General features: G+C 40.9%; 1 protein-coding gene and 1 long non-coding RNA gene across 8 annotated transcripts in view; one reads left to right on the forward strand and one right to left on the reverse strand.

Moving 5' to 3' along the window:
- The window catches only part of LOC309863450 (uncharacterized protein C4orf51), a 95,855-nt gene extending 79,944 nt beyond the window's left edge, over nucleotides 1-15,911 (reverse strand). For all 7 annotated transcript variants that reach the window (XM_082728281.1, XM_082728278.1, XM_082728280.1 and 4 more), the window contains exons 1-2: nucleotides 15,505-15,911; nucleotides 7,139-7,212 (exon numbers count right to left, since the gene is read on the reverse strand). In XM_082728281.1, the coding sequence (XP_082584407.1) occupies nucleotides 7,139-7,212; nucleotides 15,505-15,737 (307 nt within the window). In that variant the 5' untranslated portion in view covers nucleotides 15,738-15,911. The remainder of the gene's footprint in view (nucleotides 1-7,138; nucleotides 7,213-15,504) is intronic.
- On the forward strand, nucleotides 24-22,520 carry LOC309863458. The gene is made up of 4 exons (XR_014311054.1): nucleotides 24-230; nucleotides 852-921; nucleotides 19,184-19,380; nucleotides 22,076-22,520. It is a non-coding gene; the product is annotated as an uncharacterized lncRNA (long non-coding RNA).
- Nucleotides 22,521-22,782: the final 262 nt, after the last annotated feature.

Consider the following 22,782-nt stretch of genomic DNA (forward strand, 5'->3'; position numbering starts at 1 on the left):
TGCGGAGCTCTGCAGTGGGAGGAGGAGGAAGATGAATGAGGGCACTAGGGGATTCGGTCCGCTGGCCTGGCCCTGCCTGAGTCCTCGACTATCCCAAAAGGGCAGCTTTCCTCTGGCAACAATGGAAGGCAAACAAGGATGGCCCTAAGAAAAGACAATGAAGACCTTCACACTAAACCTGAGGAGTCTCCTTTCCCCAACAGAACGAATCTTGAAGGGCCGTACCAGGAGCAAAACGGTAAAGTCAATCCCTGTCAGGCAACAGGTGTCGGGGGATGGGTGCGGAAAGGGCTAGAAGGCCACCGCCAGCGCCTACGGTAGCAGTGAAAATACGGGATCTCGGGGTCGAAGCAGCTCAGCTGGCAGGCACGGGACCGTGTGGAAGAGAGACGAGAACCCGGTTTCTCTTTGCGGGGGGAGGTTTCATTCCACAGTTTCTCCCGGTGGCTGAGGGGGAGGTGAGACTCTTTCCTGTTGGCCCCACTCCTGCCTTCCAAGGAGGCTTTGGAGGAGGAAGGTTCTCCCTGAAGCCTCTACCTGGCAGAAGCTGGCCTGGTTGTGAAGGAGCCTTGACTGAGGAGCTATGAGTCTCTCCTGGGACAGGGGACACAGGCTGCCTGATTTGGCTGCTCTTTACCCCTCTCTTATTCCATTCCGGGGCCGGTGCATTGCCCCTTTCTCAGGTAGACTAGAAAACCTGTGGAAGAGCCTCCTCTGTTTGGCCATGCCCTGACCCATCTAGTTCCACCTTCATCCTGGGACCCCAGCCTCCAGCACCAATAAACTTTGGAAATGACCCCAAAATGGGACAGGTGGCGTAAATCTTTGAGACACTATGGAAACAAGATTAGCAAAGCTTGGGAGCCACAAGACACCAACATTACCAAATGGGAGGTCGTTCCCCTGCCTTAGGCCCTACAGGTACCACTTATCTCTCTCCTCTCTCCCTCTCATCCGCAATCATGCTTCCCATATCTTATTTATACTACTGCATGTGTATTTTCAGATTTGGGGTTTGCCTAGCTGTATCTCTTTCAATCCACTGCCGATCTGGCGTGGGGGATGGAGGAGTGTATATAACTAAAATCGTGTATACATGCAACAGTACCAGGTGCTATTTATTTACTCAATTTTTAAGGTATTACAATTTTATGTGGCACAACACAGGATTCTAAAGGCTGTCATTGGAAATAAGTTCTTGGAAGTTTGCTTCTGTAAAAACTGCATTCTGATTTTTTAAAGCATTTTGTAAACTCCCTTTTGGAAGACAAATTCCAAATAAGAAACTGCCTGTATGAGAAATATGTTGTGGGGAAAGTCTACAGTGGAAAGTCCATAAAAACCACTGTTCGACACAACATAGGGCATCTGGTTTATGTTGAGCCCTGTCCCAGGTGCTGGAGATACAGAAGCAAATAACACAGACAAGTCTCTGACCTCTTAAAGCTTATGTTCTAGAAAAGGAAAGAGAAAATAAACCAGTAAACTAATACAATAGTGCATAGAAAGCAAGCAAGACACCAAGATAGAAATTAAAAGGGAAAGAGTATGAATAATTTACTTTAAATATGGTGGGCTGTGAAGACCCATCTGAAGAAGTGACATTTAAATTCACACCTGAAGAATACAGCTCAGCATAGCTGGGATAATTGCATTCCAACGAAGAGAATGTATGTGCAAAGGCCCCGAGGTAGGAAATGGCTTAGCATTTTCAAGTTGCTAACAGCAGCTAATGTAACTGGAACAGCAGGTGAGCAAAAAGGAGGAACCATGTAATGAAACCAGAAAGATAGGCAGGGTCCCATTCATGTAAGACCTCAGAGGTTTTAGTAAGGAATTGGAATTTTATCACAAGTGTGATCAGAAACACCTGATATCATCCTGTTTATGCTTTAAGCTCTCCATGTGTGAAGACATGGCATATAGGGTAGTCTAGTGAGTTCTTTCTGCTTTTAGAAATCTTCCAAGGTTTAGAGAAGGCTTCACAGAATAAAAGTGGAAGGAAAAGAATAGGTAAAAAAAGGAGGACGTTAAACATGGATACAAATACTCTTGAACTAACACAACAAACTGTCATCATGGTGCCCTTTTAAAATATTAATGTTCTCCTAAACCCTTCCATATAAAAGGCCATATACCATACAAACAGTTCCTGTTCAGAGAGCTGCTTCAGGAACTTGGAATTTGTTATCTGTGGTCAAGGAAATATCACAAGGAGATTTCACACATGTCACATCTGGGTCATATTATTATATCTCCCGGAATGGCAAGAATCAAGGAGGCCAGTGTACCCTTTTCCAAGAGTAACTTGGGCACATCCTAGAGGGATTCAGGGGTGGGGACACAGGTGTGGTACTAAGAACAAGAGAAGGTAAAGAGAGAGCTGGTGAGTGCTGCCTTATAGTCTGTATTCCACCACAGAATAAATTGCTCCTGCTGGAAAGAAGTTTTAATTAAAAAATAATTGCTAGTATCTGCCTTAGAATGTAAATGGAGAGAAAGTTGAACCATTTAACCATTTCTATTTGTTGTACTGCCATTTTATAATGTCTGATCTTTATTTGTTGAACCCAGAAATAAGCCCACACAAAATAGATGATCAGTTTATAACAAAGAAGCCAAGAGGAAAAAGGACAATATCTTCAATAAACGTTGTTGGGAAAACTGGACAACCACACACAAGAGAATAAAACTAGACCACTCTCTTACACCATACTCAAAAATTACCTCACAATGGATTAAGGACTTGAATGTAGAACCTGAAGTCATAAAACTCTTAGGTGAAAACATAGGTAGTATGCTCCTTGACATGGGTCCTAGTGATGCTTTTTGGATCTGATTCTAAAGGCAAGAGAAGCAAAGGCAAAAATAAGCAAATGGGACCACATCAAACTTAAAAGCTTTTCCACAGTGAAGGAAGCCGTCAACAAAACAAAAAGGCAGCCTCCTAAATGGGAGAAGATATTTGCAAATGATATATCCAATAACCAATCAATATCCAAAAGACATAAAGAACTCATGCAACTTAACAACAACAAACAAACTCAAACTCAATTAAAAAATGGGCAGAGAATTTGAATAGACATTTTCCAAGGAAAACATACAGATAACCAACATATACATGAAAAGATGCTCAACATCACACTTATCAGGGAAAAGCAGAGCAAAACCGTAATGAGATATCACCTCATACATATTAGAATGGTCATCATTAAAAAGACAGAATAACAAGTACTGGCAAGGTTGTAGAGAAAAGGGAACACTTGTGTACTGTTAGTGGGAATGTAAATTGGTGCAGTCACTATGAAAGCCAGGATGGATATTCTTCAAATAATTAAAAATATACTACCACATGATCCAGCAATTCCACTTCTGGGTATTTGTCTGAAGAACAATGAAAACACATATCTGAAAAGATTTATGCACACCTATGCCCATTGTAGCAGCATTTATAATAGCCAAGATATGGAAATGACCTAAGCATCCATTGATTGATTACCCATTGAGTGGATAAAGAAGATGTGGATATAGTGGATACTAAGATATAGTGGATACTACTCAGCCATAAGACAGTGAAATCTTGCCACTTGTGGCAACATGGATGCTAAATGAAATAAGTCAGATGGAGAAAACCAAATACCGTATGATTTCACCTCTGTGTGGAATCTAAAAAGCAAAACAGACAAAGCAAAACAAAAACCAACTCGGGATGCCTGGGTGGCTCAGTTGGTTAAGCGGCTGCCTTCGGCTCAGGTCATGATCCCAGCGTCCTGGGATCGAGTCCTGCATCGGGCTCCTTGCTCAGCAGGGAGCCTGCTTTTCCCTCTGTCTCTGCTGCCCCTCTGCCTGCTTACACACACACACACACTCTCTCTCTCTGACAAATAAATAAATAAAATCTTTAAAAAAAACAAAAAACAAAAACAAACTCATAAATACTGAGAATAGATTGGCAGTTACCAGAGAGGAAGGGAAATGGGGGTGGGCAAAATGAATAAAGGGGCTCAACTGTACGGTGATAAGAGATAACTAGGCATATGACGGTGATCTTGTTGTAGTATACACAAATATATCAAATTATAATATTGTACACCGGAAACTTACACTCCAATTATATGCCAATTTTACTTCAATAAGAAAAAAAAAAAAAAAGGTTTTAACTTCCAGTAGCTATCACCTTGTTTTTCTTTGAACATGAGAGACAAGTATGTAATGGACCATAGGGAAAGCCATAACCTAATCAAACACTTGCAAAGAAAACTATTGGTAATGCAAAAGGAAAACCACCTTAGTGCAGGTAGAACAAATAAGAGCGAAGAACTCTTTGAAAGGCAGTTGTGAAAAAGAATTTGAGGGGCACTTGAGTGGCTCAGTGAGTTAAGCCTCTGCCTTTGGCTCAGGTCATGATCCCAGGGTCCTGGGATCGAGTCCCGCATCGGGCTCTCTGCTCAGTGGGGAGCCTGCTTCCTCCTCTCTCTCTCTGCCTGCCGTTGCCTACTTGTGATCTCTGTCTATCAAATAAATAAATTAAATCTTAAAAAAAAAGAATTTGAGAATATATTTCCTATGATGATCATAAATTGCACTTCAGAACAGCCCATCTGATTTGCATCTACGAAGGGATGTGTGTCTACAAAGAGACAATCAACAGAGCCATGTTCACTTGACTTCATGTTTTAACTCCCACTGTGAGGGGCTTTTGGCACACTTGGTAATCCAAAAATTAAGTGTGAAAATTGAGAAGAAATACAAGAAGAAGTTATAACAAGAAGTTATTGCTCGGCCAAGTTAAGTAACTCTACCTTGACGTAGAGAGGAGTTGTCAGTTAAGTTAAAATGACCGTGGGAGGAGAGTGAAAAAGGCAACACGGACTAAGTCCCTTAAGAAATCATCATCATGGGGCGCCTGGGTGGCTCAGTGGGTTGTGCCGCTGCCTTCGGCTCAGGTCATGATCTCAGGGTCCTGGGATCGAGTCCCGCATCGGGCTCTCTGCTCGGCGGGGAGCCTGCTCCCCTCTCTCTCTCTCTCTCTCTCTCTCTCTCTCTCTGCCTGCCTCTCCGTCTACTTGTGATCTCTCTCTGTCAAATAAATAAAATCTTAAAAAAAAAAAAAAAAGAAAGAAATCATCATCATGGGAGCGCCTGGGTGGCCCAGTCAGGTGGGTGGTTGCCTTCAGCTCAGGTCATGAACCCAGGGTCCTGGGATCAAGTTCCACGTTGGGCTCCCTGCTCTGCGGGAAGCCTGCTTCTCTCTCTCTGCCACTCCCTCCTGCTCTGCTCTCTTGCTATCTCTCTCTCTCAAATAAATAAATAAAATCTTAAAAAAAAAAAGTCATTATCATGACTTTCCTCCTCTACCTTTCCTCCTATCAGCATTGTACCATACCAGTAGGAGAGGAGGTAGGAAAATACAGCAATACTATCAGGTAGGAAATGACTGCTTTTGCTGCTCATGTTATCACCGTTCAAGAACTTCCACCCATCCAGCTCTGGGACTGCTCCTTACTGGCACTCACGGGCCACTGGTGATTAGCATGGTTAATCAGCATTCTGAAGGGCACAGCTATCAGTATAAATGCAATAGGCCTGGACTCTGTGCCACTCAGATCAGATGCACTGTCACCTTAACTTACTATGAAGGACGTGATTGGGCTGTTTAATTCCCTGTGCCCTAGCTCAGACTTGTCTCCCAGCTCTGCAGTATGTTTTAACTTTATGTTCATTACTGCAAAGGGGAGAAAAGAAAATCTTTCTTGATTTTAACAATTGCACAAATGGTTAGCTGCCCTGTCCACTTGCCTCAACAAACCACAGAAGAGCACAGAAAACCCACCTCAAATATACTATTCCGATAAAGCCAGATTTTACTAGGAAAGCCAGCAGAAGACTGATTGTCCCAGGTGGTCATTAAAAACTTTTATTTCCATTATTTAGGAAAACCCCATAAGGCTGCGGAATACTTCATTTTACCATCCCTTCTCCCTGCAACACATGCCTGCATATTAAATCTTTAAATAGAACAGCAAACCAATGACCAGAATATTTTATAAAGTGCTAAAAAGTCCTAATTTGATATTTTAATCATGAGTCTTATTAAACCTTCAAAGATGGAACCCTGAGAGGTAGAAGTTATATGGGAAAAATCTATCATGTTTCTTCCTCAAAAGCAGCATGTGTGATGGTTGACCAGTTGTTCCTTTCCATAGTATACCGTTGTTACCAGAAAGCGGCTGCCCAGTCCAGTAACCCACTTCTGAACTCTCTGGAATCTCGGTGGAGCCTTGTGGCTACTTGTGCCATTGGAATGTGAGCACGAGAGCTGTGTGTCATTTCCAGGCTGAAGTGGTAAGAAAGCAGGTGTGCCTTCCCTAACAAAGGACTCTGGTATGCCAGGGGATGGTGGAACCCCAAGATAAAGGGCATCTGTGTCCCTGAATCATCATGAACATCAGCCCCCGAAACCCCCACCATGGCCTTTATGGGAAGAAAAAAATGAACTTTTATTGTGTTAAGCAACTGGAATTTGAGATGTGTATTATAGCAGCTAATGTTATTCTAATTTAACTAAAACAGGGTGGAGGTGGTTGTAGGTTAGTAAATACAGTTTCCTAGGTGGTGGTTTATAGCTTTGGTTTCTCGTCTTCATTTTTGGATGTACCCAGTAAAGGTCAGATGACATTACCTAAAGCTCCAAACTCTGGCAGAAGTAACATTCTGGAACTCATATGGATGAGGACATTTGGGCCCTGGAATAATTCATTTTTATAAGAGTGACAGATCCAGAGGGCAACATACTTGTTTTCTTGCTAAAGACATCTTGCCTTTACTAGGCAAATTGAAACAAAAAGACTACAGTCAAGAACCTACAATTACGGGGCTCCTGGGTGGCTCAGTGGGTTAAAGCCTCTGCCTTCATCTCAAGTCATGATCCCAGGGTCCTGGGATCGAGCCCCGCATTGGGCTCTCTGCTCAGCGGGGAGCCTGCTTCCTCCTCTCTCTCTGCCTATGTCTCTGCCTACTTGTGATCTCTGTCTGCCAAATAAATAAATAAAGCCTTAAAAAAAAAAAAAAACCTACAAGTTACAAAGACAGCAACCCTGGCAAAAAGGCTGTGCTCAAGACGGACTGTTGTACTCACTCTTCGCATCTGTAGTCTCCCGGGAGCCAGTTCTGCAGACCGTGGTACTGAAGGCAGAATTTGGTGATGATATCCTGAAGCAAGTAGAAGAAACAAGTTATGAGTTTCTGGGTCTAGAAGTCACAGCCTATGGATGTGGAGGGCTTTACACTCATCTTCTCATTTGACTTTGTAAAACTTTTGCTTCCTCTCCTGTCCTCTTTCCATGCTCCCAAACCATAACCTCCAACTCCCATGAAATCAACCCCACTTGGACTTTCTCATCATCCTTAGTGATTTGTTTGTTCCGTTTTGTCATAAAAGGGTAAAGTGTTCAGTTTTTATACATGAAAAGCTCAAACATTAAGTTCATAATTGTCTTAGCAGGATTTGTGAGTCTTTCTCCAGGGAGTTGTTTTCAGAATAAGCAAAGTGCTATGAATGGAACAGGAAATATCAGAGCCAGTGTGTTGGATTTCCCAAGAAAGTGTCAAACTGAATAGCAGAGGAGTAATTCAGGAACTTACAGATGCTGTGTCTTTCCTTCGAAACACATCTCTATCTCTGTTTCCCCAAATCCAGATACAATACTTTTTTAAGGCAAGGAGGGTCTTGGTGGGAAGCACAGTTATTTTGTATGGAATGGACAGTCCCCAGTTTCCAGCACACAGCACATTGTTTCCAGACCATGATTAGGGGGACAAGAGGGTCTCCAAGCTCCAGGGACCTGGAACTGTGTGTGGGAGTTAGGGGAAGAGCAGAATCGATGTCAGCCTAGGGAGTCTCAAAATGCTCCTAGACATGCATTCGGCCAACAAACTAGCCCTAATCATCATGGAGATGAGGGCTGCTAACCCACTGTGCTTCTTTCTTTCCATCCTACAACAGCTGATGAGTCAACAGAGGGTATTAATTTTAAAATGCAGATTTCTGAGCCTGTTCCCAGTAATTAATTTTCAATAGGTTTAGGGCAGGTGGTCAAATACAGGTAGGCAGTGGACCAGTTTACTGACTTCATCATCTATCATCTTTGCTACTCTTTATACATTTTTTCACCTAAGCAGACATACCCAAACACTTCAATTTGGGCATATATTCATTGACATTGTGAGGACATACCGCTGTCTGTCCATTCTGCTCTATAGTGCTAATTCTACCTTTTTTTTGTTTTTGTTTTTCATATGTACCATTTTCATTGCTACTTCTTTTTTTATTATTTATTATTTATTTTTTAAAATTTATTTATTTTCAGCATAACAGCATCATTATTTTTTTCACCACACCCAGTGCTCCATGCAATCCATGCCCTCTGTAATTCTACCTTTTGACCTTTTAGCTTTTACTATTATGAAAAATGCTGCTAGAAACATATTTGTGGGGCGCCTGGGTGGCTGAGTGGGTTAAGTCGCTGCCTTCGGCTTGGGTCATGATCCCAGGGTCCTGGGATTGAGCCCTGCATCGGGCTCTCTGCTCAGCGGGGAGCCTGCTTCCTCCTCTCTCTCTGCCTGCCTCTCTGCCTGCTTGTCATCTCTCTCTGTCAAATAAATAAATAAATAAAAATATTTGCGCATACATGTCTCTTGGTGCACATGTGAATTGCATTTCAGCTGTGTATACACTTAGAAGTGGAATTGAGTGGCATCACTAAGTTTTAGGGTCACCCGTAGCATCAACTTTAGATGAGGAGATCAAACTGGTTTTCTTTCCTTTCTTTTTTTTTTCAAATAGGCTCCACATCCAGTGTGGCATATTTGGTGGTGTATTTTGTTCCCAGAACCTCTTAATTTTAAGGTAGTTCAATTTATCTAACTTCTTCTTTGTGCTTAGTGCTTTCTGTGTTCTGTTGAAGAAATCTTTGCCAATCTCAAGATCATCACGAAATCCTCTGTCATCTAATGTCTTTGTCTAATGGTTATTGTTCGGCCTTTCACGCTTAGATCATTAATTCATTTGGAATTAATCTACCTAGAATTGAAAACATAGATTTTCTCTACTGTTCTGCCACCTTCTTCATAAGTAAGTGTCCATATATGCACAGGTCTTTTTCTGGGCTCCTTATTCTGTTACATCGATCTATTTTCTATCCTTGTGCTATAATGCCATCTTGCTTTAATTACTGAAGCTCTATAGTAAGTTTTGTTATCTGTAAAAATCCCTCTAACCTTGTTCTCTTTTGAGAGTGTCCTGGCTATTTCCTGGCCTTGAATCATCTTACCAAGTTCCACAAAAACATCTATTGGAATTGCATTGAATCTACAGATCAATTTGTGAAGCAAGAATATTTTTATAACTTTCAGTCATCCAGTCCAAGAACATGGTTTATCTCTCCATTTACTTTGATCATCATTATTTTCTCTCAGTAATGTTTTATAGTTTTCGGTGTGGAGATCTTGCATATCTTTGATTACATTAATTCTTAGAAATTTGACATACTTTAACAATATAAGTGGCATTTTTAAAAAAATCATTTTTTTAGGCACTAATTTTCTTTCCCGTTTTAATTTAAACAGGTATGCAATGCCTGTATTGTTATCCTTTATAAAATTCATTTCCACATCTCTTCGTTGTAGAAACATGTCTCCTCTCTGTTCCACCGGTATTAGTTTTACATGGCTGCTAGAACAAATGAATCCACCCTATTTGTCTTGTGGCTTTCAGGAAGGCCTGCTTGGTGCCTCCTCATTCAGAAGCATGGTGCAATGTGCTGCTGCTTTTTCATAAAGGGATTTGTCTCTATAAGGACACCCTAGGTCAATGTTTGCTTCCCAGTCTCAACCTTGGACTCCCATATGGCCTCACTGTTGCTCAGGAGGGATACAAGCCTCCCAAAGATAAACACTGTGGTAATTCTGACTGGGCCTTGCAGAATAATCCCGAAGTATTTGGAAAGCAATGATTTTCCTAAAGACCTAAGGTCAGTCCTTGAAAATGTTCCACATGCTCTTGAAAACAATGTATATTCTTTGGTTCGTGGGTTCATGACTCTAGATATGTCACACAGGGCAAGTGTCTTGATCATGTTCAGATTTGGTGTGTTCTTGCTGATTATTTGGTTGTTCCACCAGTTATCGAGAGAAGTGACTTAAAATGTTCAATTATGATTGTGTATTTGCTTATTCCTCCTTTGCCTCCGGTGTTACCCTTCATAAATAAAAATTTAACTTGTAAACACTTTTAGATTAACAAAATTATTGTGAATATAGTACAGAGAGTTCTCATATACCCCCCACCCAGTTACCCCTATTATTAGCATCATACATTAGAATGCTATATTTGTAATAATTAATAAACCAATATTGACACATTATTTTTTAAAATTTTGTCTTATTTTTTTCCGTGTTCCAGAATTCATTGTTTATATACCACACCCAGTGTTCCTTGCAATACGTGCCCTCTGTAATACCCACCACCAGGCTTGCCCAAACCTCCACAGCCCTCCCCTCCAAAACCCTGTTTGTTTCTCAGAGTCCACAGTCTCTCACAGTTCCTCTCCCCCTCCGATTTTCCCCAACAGCCTTCTCCTCTCCTTCTCCCAATGTCCTCTGTGTTATTCCTTATGCTCCACAAGTAAGTGAAACCATATGATAATTGACTCTCTCTGCTTGACTTATTTCACTCAGCACAATCTCCTCCAGTCCTGTCCATGTTGGTACAGAAGTTGGGTGTTCATCATTTCTGATGGAGGCATAATACTCCATTGTATATCGACACATTATTAACGAGAGTCCATACTTATTCAGATGTCCTCAGTATTTTCCCTAACGCCCTTTTTCTGTTCCAGGATCCCATCTAGGATATGACATTACATTTAGTCATCACATCTTCTTAGGTTAGTCCTACTAGTGATAGTCTCTTGGACTCCTTGGTTTGATCACCTTGGCAATGTTGACGATCCCTGGTCAGGTATTTTGTAGAATGTCTCTCTATTGGGAATTATCTAATGTTTTTCTCATGATTAGTTGAGGGTAATTATTTTGAGGGAGAAAACCATAGAGGTAAATCACTATTTCATACCAAGATTAAAGACTATCAGTATCATTGTTGACATGAATTAAACTTGGTCAGCTGGCTTGAAGTAGTAATTGTCAGGCTTCCCCCCTTTTCACTTTCTGTATTCAGTGGAAGAAAGTCACTATGCACAGCTCGCACCTAAGTGATCATGAGTTATTCTCCACCTCTTTGAGTATAATGTAGCTGCATGAATTATGAAAATGTTTTGCGAGGAAGATGTGTCCTTTTCCCCTCATTAATGAATTTACTCAATCATTCATTTATAACACTATGAACCTGTGGTTATTTTATCCTTTGGGCCAATACTACTTTCTTTTGTTGCACAGATTTTCAGCTTCAGTCATTGGGAGATCTTTCAGATGCCTCCCTCATTGTTTTGTTGTTGTTGTTGTTGTTGCTGTTCTGTTTTGTTGGACACTTTCTTCCTTTCTGGCACTATAAGATACTCCAAATTCATCTTGTATATCTCCTCCACCAGTCTGAGAATCAGCATTTCTCCTAGAAACTCTGGCCCTGTTACTGGAGAATAGCCCTGGAAGCCAAAATCTGCGTACTCGGTGTGCTTGCTGTTACCAAGTGTTGCTCCTGGACCCTCTCAGCTGATGGCCCATGCTGATATGGGCTGCAGGTAGGGACTTAGCTCCAAAGAATAAGGAAGTACCTGTGTCCATACTAACCTGTGTATATGCACAAACCGTTAAGTGTTTCTTTACGTAGCCATCTATATTTATAGTAAGCTATGCATGAGTTCTGCATGAATGTTGACGCATTCAATTCTAATCCATTACCACACGGCTCACTCTTACCCCTTCTCTGTTCATCATTAACCTCCCACTCCCAACAACAGCCTCGCCCCCATCATCTACTGTCTATCTGCTTAATTGTTCCATTCCAGTTATGTACAGTGGTTTCAGAATTGGTACCTGTCCCCCCTGGGAAACAACTTTATCAACCAGAGGTCAGTGGTTATGGACTGTCACTCTAGTTTTAGTCTTACTACATTTCTAAAGTTACTTAGAGCAGCACTTTATTCCTTCGGTAAGCTTGATTCCTACTTTTGTAATACACATTTATATTCCTTTGTCGCATTTTATGTGCTATCCTGGGAACCTTCTCACCTCCTAAATAATTTTTTTAAATTTATATATATTAAATTTGACTCTTTGTTCTGTAAAGTACTATGGGTTTTCACAAAAACTTAGTGTATCATACAGAATAGTTTCACTGGCTTAAAAAATCCTTGTCCTTCACCTACTCAGCCCTCTCCCATCCCCTGTCAACCGCTGATCCATTTACTGTCTTAGTTTTGCTTTTCTAAATTATCATATAGTTGAATATGTAATACTTGACGGTCCGACCAGCTTCTTTCATTTGAGGCTAGGGAGCTAAGATTCGCCCATGTCTTTAATTATAGAAAGAAAGTGTGGGGGCGGCTCCTGGTTGGCTCAGTCAATAGAGCATCGGACTCCTGATCTCAGGGCCACAAGTTGGGTCCCCACATTGGGCATGGAGCCTACTTAAAAAAAAACAGAGATCCATCCATGACCTTTGTGGCTTAATGCCTCATTTCCTTTTATTGCTGAATAATATTACACTACATGGATGTGACACAGGGTTTTTTTTTTTTTAATTTATTCACCTATTGAAGGACATTTCTTTTTCCTTCTACTTTGGGGCAATAATGAATAAAACAGTGTTGACATTCATGTGCAGGTTTTCATGTTGATCTAGGTTTGCAAATCAGTTATAGGTAAGTATCTAGGAACACACTGCTAGATCACTAGTAAGACTATGTTTAGCTTTGTAAGAAAGTGCCACCCCTCTTTGTTTCTATTGAGGTTCCCAATTTGTTTCCTTCAAACACAAATGATTTGTTTCCCTGGGGACTGTTTCCTTCTCCAGACTATATGCTCCATGAAGACGAGTGCCCTATAGATGCTTCCATCACTGATGTAGCCCCAGCACCTATCCAAAAGACCTTATGTAGTGGGATAAATATATGATTAATATCATATATGATTAGTGGATAAATGAAAGAACAATTTAATAAATAAACAGAGCATCAAGACTTAAAACTTTATACTGAGCCATATTCCTGTCTCGGAAATTCCAAAGTGCCATTTTTTTTTTGGTAAAGATTAATTTATTTATTTATACTGAGAGAGAGAGTTTGAGAGGGAACATAAGCAGGGGGAATGGGAGAGGGAGAGGCAGGCCTGCCACTGAGCAGCAGCCCGATGTAGAACTCGATCCCAGGACCCTGAGATCATGACCTGAGCCAAAGGCAGATGCTTAACCAACTAAGCCACCCAGGTGTCCCTCTTTTTTTTTTTCTTCCTGATTGAAGCAGAGTTGACATACAATGCTACATTAGTTTCAGATGTCAAAATGCAGCTCTTATTTTAAGTTTGGCAGATAAGTGGGATTGATACTGACAGTCTAAGTTCTGTAATGCATTAATCTCCATTCTCCCAGTGCAGGATCCTTCTTTTTCATGTTGATGAATTTAACATATTTGCTGTTAAAACTGACCCAGAGCCAAATGATTAAGACTTCTCCCAGATTTCTTCTGTCTTGCACTATATGGGTATTCAATGTATGTGGTGAATAGATAAGGTGAATAAAACATATCGTGTTTTATACACCTTAATGTTTTCCCAACTTAACACATTTTAAATAATCACTCACTTTATATTTTACTCGATAATCCCCCTTGGGCCACTTTGATTTTATAGCAGTGTGAAAATGTCTGCTTATAGCCTTACAAAATTTTAATCAAAAAATTTTTTTCAGAACTGAAGATATTTGCCTTAGGGCTAAAATTAACCAAGACAAAAATTAAGAACAAAAGCAAATTTAGAATATAATCAGTGTTTTAAAAATGAGCTCAATCTGCCCTTCGTCTTCATTTATGACACTGACTGGCTTCTTACCCTATAATAGAATAAGCTGTAGTTGTGCCAAGATTATATTTACATTTCTGAGGTCCCAGAAAACACACCTCGCAAGCTTGGGGTCTCCTGTGGTTTGCAGTGTCACAGGGGGCACTGGTTGGAAGGATGCATGTAACGATCACAGTCTGAACAGGACACAAATTCAGAGTTCGGAGCATTTTCACCAGCTGCCATATTTTTGCACTTTTTGAGTGATAACGTATTTTTTTCTACTCTCGTGAGTGGGTCTGTTTGGATACCAGATTTCGAACACTATTTTCAGAGAGGACCCCGGCTATGCTGAAAGAGTCCCCCTAATGGGCCAAAAGATACCTCAAAATTCACAGAATTAGCAAAGGGAGTTCCACAATTAATTGAAGTGTCAACATATTTGAGAGCTATTAAAAATGAAGACTAGAGTTGGTTGGAATAAACTCGACAAGGCATGCAACAGAAAAGTCATTCTGAAACATTTCAGCATTTAAACGCAATTTTGATGATTTGGAAAGACCTGGAAGGCAATATAATTAATAATTATTAGGGCACTATTTGAGTTATTACTCACATCTCAAGTTGGAGCCAAAAACCCAATTGATTTTCAAATGAATTTCCAGAATTTGGACAAGATATTAGGCAATTAATATCCAGAGGGACATATTTCATAACAAGTCCTCATATTTCTCTACACGTCTACTGGCGCCTTCACTGGGCTATTTGTGGTTCTCTGATAATGCTTGGGATTAAAGTCTTTTTGCCTTTGTGCATGTTCTCCTGTCCATGCACGATGCTCTTCCTTTCCCTACCTAAGCCAGCTCAGAGGAAACCTGCTTTACAGAGATCTTTCCAGAAACCCAGTCTCCCTTCCCCCACCACAGACACTGATAAAATCTCCTTCCTTTGCGACTCCTTATTTCTATAGTTTCAGGTACCATATTAAGCAAATTAATCTTTTCTGTGAGCCTATCATAAGACTTAGCTTAAAGTGAACGTTCAGAAAATGTCTTTCGGGCCCTCACCACTTGCCTTTACTGACGGACAATACAAGGTAGGGAAAGAGAAGGATTTAGTCCACTTTCTTCCTGCTCTGGGGGAATTTTTAAACTTCTGAAAGTGGAAAAACTAGACCAAAAACTAAGAAGAAATTCTCAGACTCACCTCTTTGCCAAACAGAGAAGACAAAATACCTACAATTGAATAAAATACTCAAAGTTTTATATTTTCAAGAGTAGGTAGTTATATAGAATGTTAGGACTAAAAGAGAATATAATCATAATTTCAGCTGGTAACTGACATTTAGCTCTTCTTCCCGCTGACATTTACACAGGAAAAAATACAGAGTTAAAGTCTATGAAGTCTCTCAGGGTCTACATTACCCTCTTCCTCCTGAGAGCATTCTTGTCTATTTATAGTGACATAACCAGGTGCAGATTACAAAGATCTTACTGGTTACACTCAGGCCGATGCCGTCCTGCTTTAAAAGAAAATCGGCTGCTGGCGGACTCATCCAGTTGCTTTTTCCGGTAACTGCCTGTGTATGTTGTTATGGAAGAGTCTGACCACCTCGTTTCCTTCTGCCAAGACGCTCCAGCCTCGTGTCTGATCAGATCGAACTCTCGAGAGCTGAGAGGGCTAAAGGGCAGAACGATTTGTGGAGTCAAGTAGAAGAAGTGCGACATGGCTCTGGATGCCAGCTTCTCAAGCCCTCTGCATGATGGACAATTAATTTCCTTTTGGTCGCAAGAGGTAATTGACGGGGCTCACCAAACTTTGTAATTCTGACTCTGGCGGAATGCAGAAGCTTAACTCTCTTGAAGTTGCCAAGCAACAGATCACCGAATTCCACAAATACAAGGCCCCCAGCCCACCCCCACCCCCCAAACTTTAACTAGAAAATGTGTAAGGTATGTAAGTTTCTGTCCTTTTCTGAGCCACACAAGGCTACAAACGATGGCAAGAAAGCAGGTGGTGGGCACCCGGGTGGCTCAGTGGGTTAAGCCTCTGCCTTCAGCATGGGTCATGATCTCAGGGTCCTGGGATCGAGCCCTGCGTCGGGCTCTCTGCTCACCAGGGAGCCTGCTTTCCCTCTCTCTCTCTGCCTGCCTCTCTGCCTGTGTGTGATCTCTCTTTCTGTCAAATAAATAAATAAAATCTTTTTAAAAAGAAAAAAAAAAAAAGCAGGTGGCAACTGCTTTTATAAATAAAACAGTGAGTCCTAATGATGCTGGTTTAAGAGGTGGGAGCGAGCGATAAAAGAACAGTGCCAGGCATTCATTTCTTCTAAAGACTGGGCTCCAAGAGTCTGGAAGCTAAACGAGCCGTCTGTGACGTCAGCAAGAGCGAGCAGGTGACTCAAATAGCTTCTCGTGTGTCATCGAGCGGTGGTCCTCGAGCAGGCTGCACACGGAAGTCATCCCAGGAGCTGTTAAAATCAGCCAAAGCTCAGACCTCACCCACACCCCCAGGCCACCCCCGGAGATTCTGATTTAACTGGTCTGGAGTAGGGCCCAGGCACTGGTGTATTTTAAAAGCTGACTCCTGGAGAATTCTAAAGACAGCCAGGGTTCAGAGTTAAGGTCACTGAAATATCACTGGGAGCCTTTTTTAGGCTGAGGGGTGACAGCATTCAATCTTCCATTCTCATGGTTTCCTCCGTCCCTCATTAATAAATAGTCTAAATCTGTGTCCTTGGCTTGTCTGTCGTTCTCTGCAATAACAAACAATTCACCGACAAATCAGACTAGATCTTTCAACATTTGTTCTTTTATCAGCTCCTGGAGCAGGTCTCCACATTCTGTGCTCATGCACATAACCTGAGACCTTCTTAACGTTCTTAACTAAATGCAAATGTCATGCCTCCTCTGGATCGGCAACTCTACCAGGAGATCCATCATCATCATTTAAAGAAAAACCATCTCCGTGGGAGTTTGGATCAGCACCTACGGGCATGTTAACCTTGCAGAGACTTCAGGCCTGCCTTCCCAGACTACGGAGATCTGAGGAAAAGCGCGGGAATCAGCATATGAACATTGCTGTGTGATTCCAATGCACCTGATCTTTGAATACTGGGAATATGGCTCCCGGAGCTGAAGTCGGACAGTCCTTTATAGTGAGGCTGACGCACTATAGGCCATGTTTTTTTTGAGAACAAAATTATTTGTAAATAATTGATAGCATTTAAAATTAGGGGTTTCTATCCTTAAAACTTTGCAATTTGGAACATAAGTGCCTTTGCCCTAGAAGAATTAGGCAGAGGTTTCAGACCCAGCTGCTTTTTCTCATGGAATTGGGGCTCTTTAGAGAAATCCAGATAAGATAAGAAGACGGAGATGCAGAGGGAAGGAGGGACCCGAAGACCCAGCCGCCTGGCTCCTTTCAGCCCACCCAGTGTCAGGTAATGACTGTGCATACGCTTCAACCGTTAGCCGTTCTAGCAAGAATTATGGTTTCACAGAAATCTCTGCTAGCAATATATATTACTTTGAGACAGGAACATGTATAGAACAGATTGTGAAAGATTATTTGTAGAAAACATTTTAAAATCTTCTTCTTAGGTTGTGTGGCAGTCTATAAACAAATATGTGATAAAATAAGCTCTTTAAAAAATAAATTATGGCACAAGTGTACTTTCTCATCACATTCCTGTTCTTTATGTTATTTTTGTTTTTTTCTTCCCAAATCAATTATGATATCATTTTAACAATTCTAAGAACCTCAAGAACCAAGAGTAGTGAGGAGCGGCACTTGAGTGGCTCAGCGGTTAGATGTCTGACTCCTGCTTTTGGCTCGGGTCATGATCTCAGGGTCATGAGATGGAGCCCCACATCGGGCTCTGTACTCCATGTGGAGCCTGCTTAAGATTCTCTCTCTCTCCCTCTGCCCCTCCCTCTCTCACACATGTACATTTTTCCCCTCTCTCTCCCCCAAAATAATAATAATAATGATTATTATTATTAATTTTTTAAAAAAGAACCAAGGGGCACCTGGGTGGTTCAGTAGGTAAAAGCCTCTGCCTTCAGCTCAGGTCAAATAAATAAATAAATAAATAAAGTCTTAAAAAGAAAGAAAGAAAGAAGGAAAGAAAGAAAGAACGAACCAAGGGCAGTGAAACCTCAAAATTTATGTGAAATTATATTGGGTTTAGGTGAAATTACAGCTTTGATCATCAGCCTATTAGATGCTGATCAAGTCTGCTAAAAAGAAGTCAGACTTCAAATTAGAAAATAAATAGAATAGACTGACTGAATTTATTATCGTAGTATTTAATCTGTAACATCCTAGAATTCTAAGAGACTTTGCTCTTTGCACGCATTCTTTGTTCTCCTTTGTTGAGACGCTTCTCTCCTCTTGGACACTGATATTCAGTGCTGTATGGTCTGACATCCACTGAAAACCTCCCTTTGGAACTGAGTTATGGCAAGCTGTGGTGTCCAGTCCCTGGTATTTCAATGAGAGGAAAAAGCTTATTAAGAGCACTACTAGGACAATGAACTCTGGATGGTGAGTGAGAGTTCGTGAAAACAGAAGCTTCCTGAATGAGCGACCTCACCTAGTGAAACCAGCAGGTGGCGCACTGGCAGGTCGGTAGGCCTTGACCAGGCTTCCAAGCTTAAGCTGATTATTCTAATGAGGTTTTAATAGGTATTAATTAAAAGAGTTTCATGCTTAAATAAGTTTAGGATGAGTTGGAATAAATGTGTTTCTTTGCTGTAGGACTTGGTGTGCGTTATGAATCTTTCAAAGGGGACTGGATAGCGAGGCACTTCCTAAACTTACCTGATTGCAAAACTCCTTTTGTGGAGTGGTATTGCCCTTCTGTGCAACGGTCCAGGACTTGAAAAGGCCAGTGGGCTCTATAGCTAAGACAATGGACGGTCTGTAGTCTCTGGAATTTACTCTGTCTTGACTAGATCTCCAGCAAAACCACAGAGAGCCTCACAAGAAGGTAGATTGAGGCAGTGTTTTTCTTTTTCAACTGAGATGTAGCATCAAACAGGAAGGTGCACAAAAATACACTTGTGTACATCTATGTAACTTCTTGTCTCTGTCCGGTCAAAACAGTAACACATGTGCCGGTGTGCACACATGCAACCTGTAACCACCATCGCCGTTTCTGTCACCACAGACTAGATGTGTCAGCTGTACTCTGTGGAGGCAGAAATGTACGGATGCCATTCCAGGATGAAACCAGGAGGAAAACAAGTAATATAAAGGCCAGAAGAAGCAGAATTTCCTTGAGAAAATGAACCCATATGAAGCTGAAGCTTCAATCTCAACAAAAATCTGTCTCCTCCCTGCAAGGTGCCAAATTCTGATATTTGGGTAAGTGTCGCCAACAGCTGAATGAGCATGCATCATGTGTTATAGTTAATAACTGTTTGAGTCTGTCAGTTATAATAATATTAATTCTCAGTCCTTGATCTTAGAATACTTTCTTCATACTTACCCATTCTATGATTTGGAAATTTTTACTAACTTACTGATTGAAAACATGGTCTAATAGACACAGGAAACCAGTTGCAACATGACTAGATGGAAATAAAAAAAAGGGTGAAGTGCAAAGGACCAGGAAAGTAAGGTGGATAAATTTAGTGAGGAGAAGACTGAAAGGAATGCTCTTTTGGCTTTTCTTTCCTGAAATTCATTTTTGGTTATGCTTACTCTTTGAAAACAGAAACTGATTGAAAACAGTGTATACTCTGTGATCTCGGTTTTGTTTAATAAAAAGTATATATGTGTGTATATGTATTTATAAGAAAAGGCTTAGGGGGCTATATATAAAAATGTTAGTATTATAGCTGAGTGGGAGGATTATATGTGATTTTTATATTCTACTTTGCTTTCTTTATTGTCTAAACTTTTTACAGTGCATGTATGTAACTGATAACCATAGCCCAGATGTTATTTACAAAAACTAAAACAAAGGGAATACATTCATATATAATCAACCTCTAAATCTTGCAAAGAATGTCTTTCAGGTTTACGATGATTTTTCTCTTCCACATCTCTCTAGAGTCCAGACCTTTAAAACAAACAAAGAAATAAACAACTCTAGAACAAAGAGATTGGAGTCAATTCAATCAAATATGATGTTTCTTAAACTTTCTCTTCTTCTAGTTCTGGGTCCAGTAATCAGAATTAGGGGTGTGTGTTGTGGGGTGGGATGGGGTGGAATATTGGGAAGAAAATAGAAACGGGAAAAGAGCCGTTACATAGTAGACTCCAAAGTGATGAGACTTGAATTAATGGTTGCTGGTCTCCCAGAAAACCCTGTCTATACATAGGTATTCATGAGGAGGTAATCTAGAACGTGTGCCTACACAAACAAACAAAAAGACTCATCATAATTGAAACTAAAAAATTGGCCATAATAATGGTCAAGATTTTTTTGATATCCCAGTGGTACCTCCTGGGATCAATATCATATAATGATAGTTGATTTCTTCAGCTCATTGAAGGAGGGTGTGGGGGAAGTAGAAAGAACCTGAACTGGCCCAACTTTCTGATCCTACAAAACAAAGACTTTGCTGTATAATCTCTTTGGACAATACTCTTAGTCTTAAGTAGAACACATTGTCAGGATAATCAGAAGTCATTTAGAAGAATACCCCAAAGGCATTTCAAACTTCCATTCTTGCTTAGTGACCTGAGTCTTAGGAGAGTCTCATGTATATAATATGCATGATAACTGGTTACAAGGAAAACAAATAACTGGTGACAAGAGAAGCAAATACTATGCTCTAGACCCTTTTCTCAGCCCTTTACACACAATCCTTTATTTAATCCACATAACAACACTATGAGGCAGGTACAGGTTTATCTCCACTTTACGGATGAGGAAACCAATCCACAGAAAGTTTACCCACTGTCACACTGCTAGGAAGTGGCAGAACTAGCGTTGCAAGTCAGCAGTCTGAAACTTGTTGAGAGAATTACAGACCACCCAAAACTACATCTCTAATAGGTTTTACAACCCTCACCTATTGTCATCTACCAGTCTCTGCCCAATGCCTGCTGCTGTCCCAATGCCTGGTCCCACACCTGCTGACTGCTTTCCTTCTCATTAATCCCGTCCAAAAGCATCCATCACAACCTGTATATTACTGACTTCCGTATTCAGAGAAGCTTCTAATCAATGATCCAATAAATGTACCCTGCAGAGAAAGACCAAAAAAGCATAGTTTTCACTTTTTTAAATGAACTACCTTGTGTTCCCAAGCTGAGATCATAGAATTGTTTATAAGGAAGTGAATCGCTTCCTATTACACACATTATTTAAATACCTTGAAGATTCTGAAGACAAGTTTAAGAACTTTACATCAAATCTTGTCAATTAAGTATTAACATACAATGGGGTACCTAGGTGGCTCAGTCAGTTAAGCTTCTGACTCTTGGTTTTGGCTCAGGTCATGGTCTCAGGGTCTTGGGATTGAGCCCTGTGGCAGGCTCCACACTCAGCAAGAAGTCTGCTAGTCTCTCCGTCTTGGCTCCTTCTGCCTGTCCCCCACCCCACCCCTGCTCACTCTCTCTAAATAAATAAATAAATAAAATCTTTTAAAAAGGATATTAACATGCAAAGCCCTCGCAGCCTCAGAAATATTCCAAGCTAAGAAGAGGGCTTTTAGGAAGATATCAGCCATGCATATTTCCTAACTGGGTTTCTGAAATACTGTTAAAAAGAAATTAATCTTAGTGGATTCTCGTTCCTAAATGGTTGGAAACAAATAACAGGTTGATGAACTCACAGCTAAAAAAAAAAAAAAAAAAAGGAATCCTACCAGGGATAGGGTAGGTACAAATAAAGTTACTAAAATGATCGGTTAATATAAACATGTTGGCGAACAAAGACCGGAAGAGAAACCCTCTTCAGAGTTAACGGACACATCTTCTTCTTCCCTCCATCTTCAACAAAGGGAGTTTGTTTGCTTATGTTGTTGACTTAGTCAAATATGAATCCGAGTTCTACTTCCCTTTCTCTGTTACTAAATGTCACTATGCTCTGACTTGGTGTCCACAGGTTTAGAGATATGCAGGAAGGAATGTACACAAGATCCGAGAACTGACTACCCTAGAACAATCAAGATTAATGCTCCAGCCCACCTCCTTTGGACACTTAGTCTGCATGATGGCAGATTTGTAATGGGCACGGGTGTTCACAGGCCTCTTTCAGCATTTCCAGGGTTATGCGAGGAAATGTTCTGAGCTAAGAGACATACAACAATATTGAGTCCTACAGAAATGTGGGTATCCTGATAGACGCAACTTTCGGGTATGCTGGATAACTGGATTAATTCCATATATTCCTGCCCTTTGATTTGATTCCTGCACATTCTTTGTAGGGGCTGTTCAACATGTGACTTTGTCTCTCTGTCTCCGTGGCTATGTATGAGCGGTACTCAGAATTTGTTCATTCATCTATTCACTCAATAAATATTTATTGTGCACCCACTGGGGTCCCTGAACACCGCCATTTATTATTTTGTGCCATATTGGTTTATTCCTTACAGATGATGATATACACACACCTATGGCATTCTTCCGTCACACTGGTTAGGATTCATTCACTGATCAAGAGCGATTTCAGTAGGGAACTATGTAAAGAGGCAGCGCAAACTTCATACAAATCTAGCTGGGTCCATCTTCTAAATACCGGAAAGCTGGGAGGTGGTGGGGGAATGGGTGAGGTAGATGCTAAGGAATAAGGAGGGCACTTCTTGTGATGAG

This window comes from Mustela nivalis (assembly GCF_964662115.1).
Source record: "Mustela nivalis genome assembly, chromosome: 4".
Lineage (NCBI taxonomy): Eukaryota > Metazoa > Chordata > Mammalia > Carnivora > Mustelidae > Mustela > Mustela nivalis.